At 35.7% G+C, this 4,124-nt stretch overlaps 2 protein-coding genes across 2 annotated transcripts in view; both read left to right on the top strand.

Moving 5' to 3' along the window:
- Nucleotides 1-637, top strand: part of LOC106102782 (lipase member K-like) — a 1,109-nt gene extending 472 nt beyond the window's left edge. The window contains exon 2 of the mRNA XM_013282365.1: nucleotides 5-637. Coding sequence (XP_013137819.1) covers nucleotides 5-637 — 633 coding nt within the window. The remainder of the gene's footprint in view (nucleotides 1-4) is intronic.
- A 1,807-nt stretch (nucleotides 638-2,444) lies between these two features.
- On the top strand, nucleotides 2,445-3,695 carry LOC106102781 (gastric triacylglycerol lipase-like). Its single transcript, XM_013282364.1, has one exon. It carries the CDS (start codon nucleotides 2,445-2,447, stop codon nucleotides 3,693-3,695), a length of 1,251 nt encoding a protein of 416 aa, XP_013137818.1.
- The last annotated feature ends 429 nt before the right edge of the window (nucleotides 3,696-4,124 follow it).

The following is a 4,124-nucleotide window of genomic DNA, read 5'->3' as shown; positions in this document are numbered from 1 at the left end:
TGGCGTTGGAATTCTTCTGGAGCCAGGATCCAGACATACCTACACGAGGTCACAACTCTTTAGATGGCTAGGAGACACATATCAACTCCTCTTGCCAACTTTCTATCAGGCTGGGTTATATGAAGCTTTACCTTTAGGTGGATTTGTGCAAGAAGCGGCATCCTATCTCTGCAAGGACTACGCCCTCGCAGACTTCGCTTGTAAAGTCGCTTTAGGATTGATAGACTCTTTTCACCCTGGTTCAATAAAAACGGAAACTGTGCAAGTGCTCTTCGGTCATTTCCCAGGTGGCACGTCAGTTAAGAACATGGCTTGGTACGGGCAGGCTTTGAACGTTGATGAATTTCAGCATTTCGACTACGGGGCGACAGGGAATTCGCAACTATACGGTACCTCCCAGCCTCCAGCGTTCAATCTAAGCCTTGTGAGTGTGCCAGTAGTCATAATCCACGGAAGACATGACTACTTGACGTCGCCAGCTGACGTCGAATGGGTGACAAGCAAACTACCTAATGTGTTGGAGCAGTACTACGTGGAGGATCCGATGTGGAATCATTTTGACATCACGTACAGCCAGTTCACTTGTAGATCTATTTTGCCCAAAATAAAGGAATATCTAGATGTTTTCAGTACATAACTTTATATCTTTATTATGTTTTCTGAATAAAATTTGGTTTGCAATCATTTCTTTTTCCATTCTTACAATTCCTTTAATTTTAGTACCTTGGTAAACATTTTGTTTTGGAAAACAGGTTAATGCTTGTTATTCAAAACTTGATAACATGATTAACTTGATTTATTAGAAACCCTATAACGCAGCAAAATAGGAGTTTTGAATTTGAAGCAATATTTGAGACGTCTGATTGTAGAAATCGAATTTAACTCAAAGATAATTAAAGTAGATATCAAATAACTAGAAAATGAAATAAAAAAAATTAAAAACGAAATAAAAAAAACATCATGTACTACAGTCAAACAGTTGTGCGGCGCAATGTGGAATGAACTCTGTTCTGCTCCTCTCCACTTTAATGATCTGGTTTATGAGGTTTAGGATAGCTGTGGCTTCGCTACTTTAGCGAACTTTGATAGGCATTTGCTTGTTTGCTATCTTATGCTATAAAGGAATCCTTTACACTATTCGATTTTCCTAAATGAGACACAGCACGAGCTATATATATTTATATTAAATCTATGCTAATGTTATAAAGAGGAAAGATTTGGATTTATGTATTTTTATATGTATTTGATTCACGCAAAAACTACTGGGCCGATTTTAAAAGTTCTTCCATCATAAGAAATATAATTTATCTGTAAGTAACATAGTCTATATTTCATATTATTTTTTTTAATTTCACGCGGGCGAAGTCGCGAGCAACAGCTAGTACTATATGAGCTCATTCATTAGATTAGACGCCATATATTAGTTAAAAATCATTGGGAGACACTAAATATTAAAAGAAGTAAATTTTAAAACGTTAAGGGTCTATGTTAAAATGTCCTAATGAGTCTCGAACCAGTTGCAGCGTTACCAGCGCTCTAGGCAAGTGTTAACGGAGCAGCCTTGTTTAGGAGTTCCCCTCTCCTAAGTTATAGGCTTTTAATATGTGAGACTTTACGCAGTCGTGACTCCACTTTCTGTCCAGCGTCCTAATCCTAATCACCACTGATTTCTGATTTTGAATAAACTATTTGGAATTCATTTGTCAGAAAAAAATTAGCTCTGAAATGCAATTCCGCACGCTCTGATGCTCTGTCAGGTAACTTATTTGTTAGTTATCAGGAACATGGAAATTCTGAAACAGGCCCTGTATAAAATAATAGCCAATTTGTTTTCTAATCTTTGTCGTTTGTATACATGACATGAATAATGAGGTTGCATTCGATGCATAAAATGCATGTAATTGCGGTAATAGTTTAAGTTTTTTTCTTCATTGATTAATTGGCGCGTCAAGTCGACAGTTACTGATTTATGAGATTCGGATACGTAGAATTATCGGTTTCACATTTAGAGATCAGTCCAAGAAGCTATTTTCGTAGTGATTTTTTACATGATTTACATTTTGTAACAGGTAACCCTAGTTAAATAAGTCAATAACAAGTTGTTTAATAACAATTTGTAAGGCTTAAACCACAATAAGCCTATCTTAAATGACCATTCGTTTTATTGTTATTTTTGACTCTTTTATACCTTCTTTCTCTGCTTCTTCACTAACTAGTGTTCAATTCAAACTGTGTTTTAGAAGCTTCGCTTTAAATGTATACGGAGCACGTTTTCTTTACACCATTTACTTTTACGTGTGATTTAATAATCACATTCCATTAACGTATAAAGATAATATAAATGTCACAAAATATTGCAACAATTACTTGAACACATTCAAATGTAAGTTACAGATAGTAAAAGACTTTAAATTCGCTCAGTTATAAAGTAAACCTGCAGTAAAATGTTGTCTAAAACAAATGTTATTGTTATTTGTTTGCTTATTATCCAGTATTTTCACGAAATATGGTGTCAATCAGATATTAACGAAGAAAGACGAATAAAAGTATCGCAAGGTTATCCGTTAGACTCACTACTCAACTTTACGGAGCTAACATCGAAATATGGATACAAATCAGAAGAACACACAGTTATCACAGAAGATGGTTACATATTAACAATATTCAGAATTATTAAAGGCAAAATATGCCAAGAACCGATTAGACAAACGCCAGTTTTACTGATGCACGGTCTTTTATTAAGCTCCGACTGCTGGTTGGATTCCGGTCCAAGTTCGGGGCTAGCTTATCTCATATCCGATGCTTGTTACGATCTATGGGTCGGCAATGTTAGAGGTAACTACTACGGCAAGAGGCATGCCTACCTTAATATTACTGATATCGACTTTTGGCAATTCTCCGTACAAGAAATAGGGAAATACGATATGCCCGCTACTATAGATTACATCCTTAAATATACGTCATCAAAAAAATTAAATTACATCGGATACTCTCAAGGCGGTAGTACGTTCTTTATAATGTGTTCCGAAAGAGAGGGCTATTGCGATAAAGTTGGGGTCTTCATTGGTTTGGAGCCTGATTCAAGAAATACGTACACGAAATCGATGATTAGCAGATTTGCTGCTGAATTATATCAGGACTTTCAACCATTGTTGACTGAAATCGGACTTTACGAAGTTGCACCGTTGGGTGGCTTGTATCAACAAATCTTGGCTTTCTTGTGCAAGGATTATGTGATCGCGGACACGTTTTGCAGAGGCCTTTTGTATATAGTCGACTCGCCGCATCCACATTCCGTCGAGACAGAAACTATTCGTGTTCTCTTCGGTCACTTCCCCGCGGGAACATCACTCAAGAACATTGTCTGGTACACTCAGTCTTTGAATGTTGATGTCTTTCAGAATTTTGATTACGGGACTGCTGGAAATATGGAAATGTACAATTCTACTAAACCGCCAGCTTACAATTTGAATGCTACAACAACTCCTGTAGTGATAATGAATGGTAGGAACGATTTTCTCACTGCCCCTCCCGACGAGGAATGGCTTACGAGCCACCTACCTAATGTCATTGAGCACTACATAGTAGAGGATCCTCTCTGGAACCACGTTGACGTGCCTTACAGTAAACTGACAAGCAAAAATATTCTACCAAAAATATTACACTATCTTCATGAATATAGCGATGTCAAATAACTGTATTTTGTAGAATTAAAACTTTTCGTAATTAATTCAGTGGTTTTGCTGTTGGCTTGTTTGGTTAGTAAATAATTATTATCAAATAAATTGAAATTCATCTGTTTTTGGATCTTGGATTAAAGATTTTTTTTATACAGGATCCAAAGACAAATTTCTCTTTTATCAATTTTAACCGACTCCAAAACTAGGTATATCTTATATTGTAATAAATAATGATAAATTACGTTTATTTATTTAATTTAATTTAATATGATTATAAAAATATGGTGCTCCTATACATCTTTATCAAAGTTTAAAAACAACTATTGCATTGTTCTTAACGCCTTTTAAAAATGTGTGAGCAAATATTTCTAATGTAAACATGTATTACGTAACATTAGTGCATTTGACATCGGAACTACACGAATGTTATCTGCAAGCACTGAC

The sequence above is a fragment of the Papilio polytes genome, unplaced genomic scaffold (assembly GCF_000836215.1).
Source record: "Papilio polytes unplaced genomic scaffold, Ppol_1.0 DF823901.1, whole genome shotgun sequence".
Taxonomy (NCBI): Eukaryota; Metazoa; Arthropoda; class Insecta; order Lepidoptera; family Papilionidae; genus Papilio; species Papilio polytes.
This window is presented reverse-complemented; position numbering and strand designations above follow the sequence as displayed.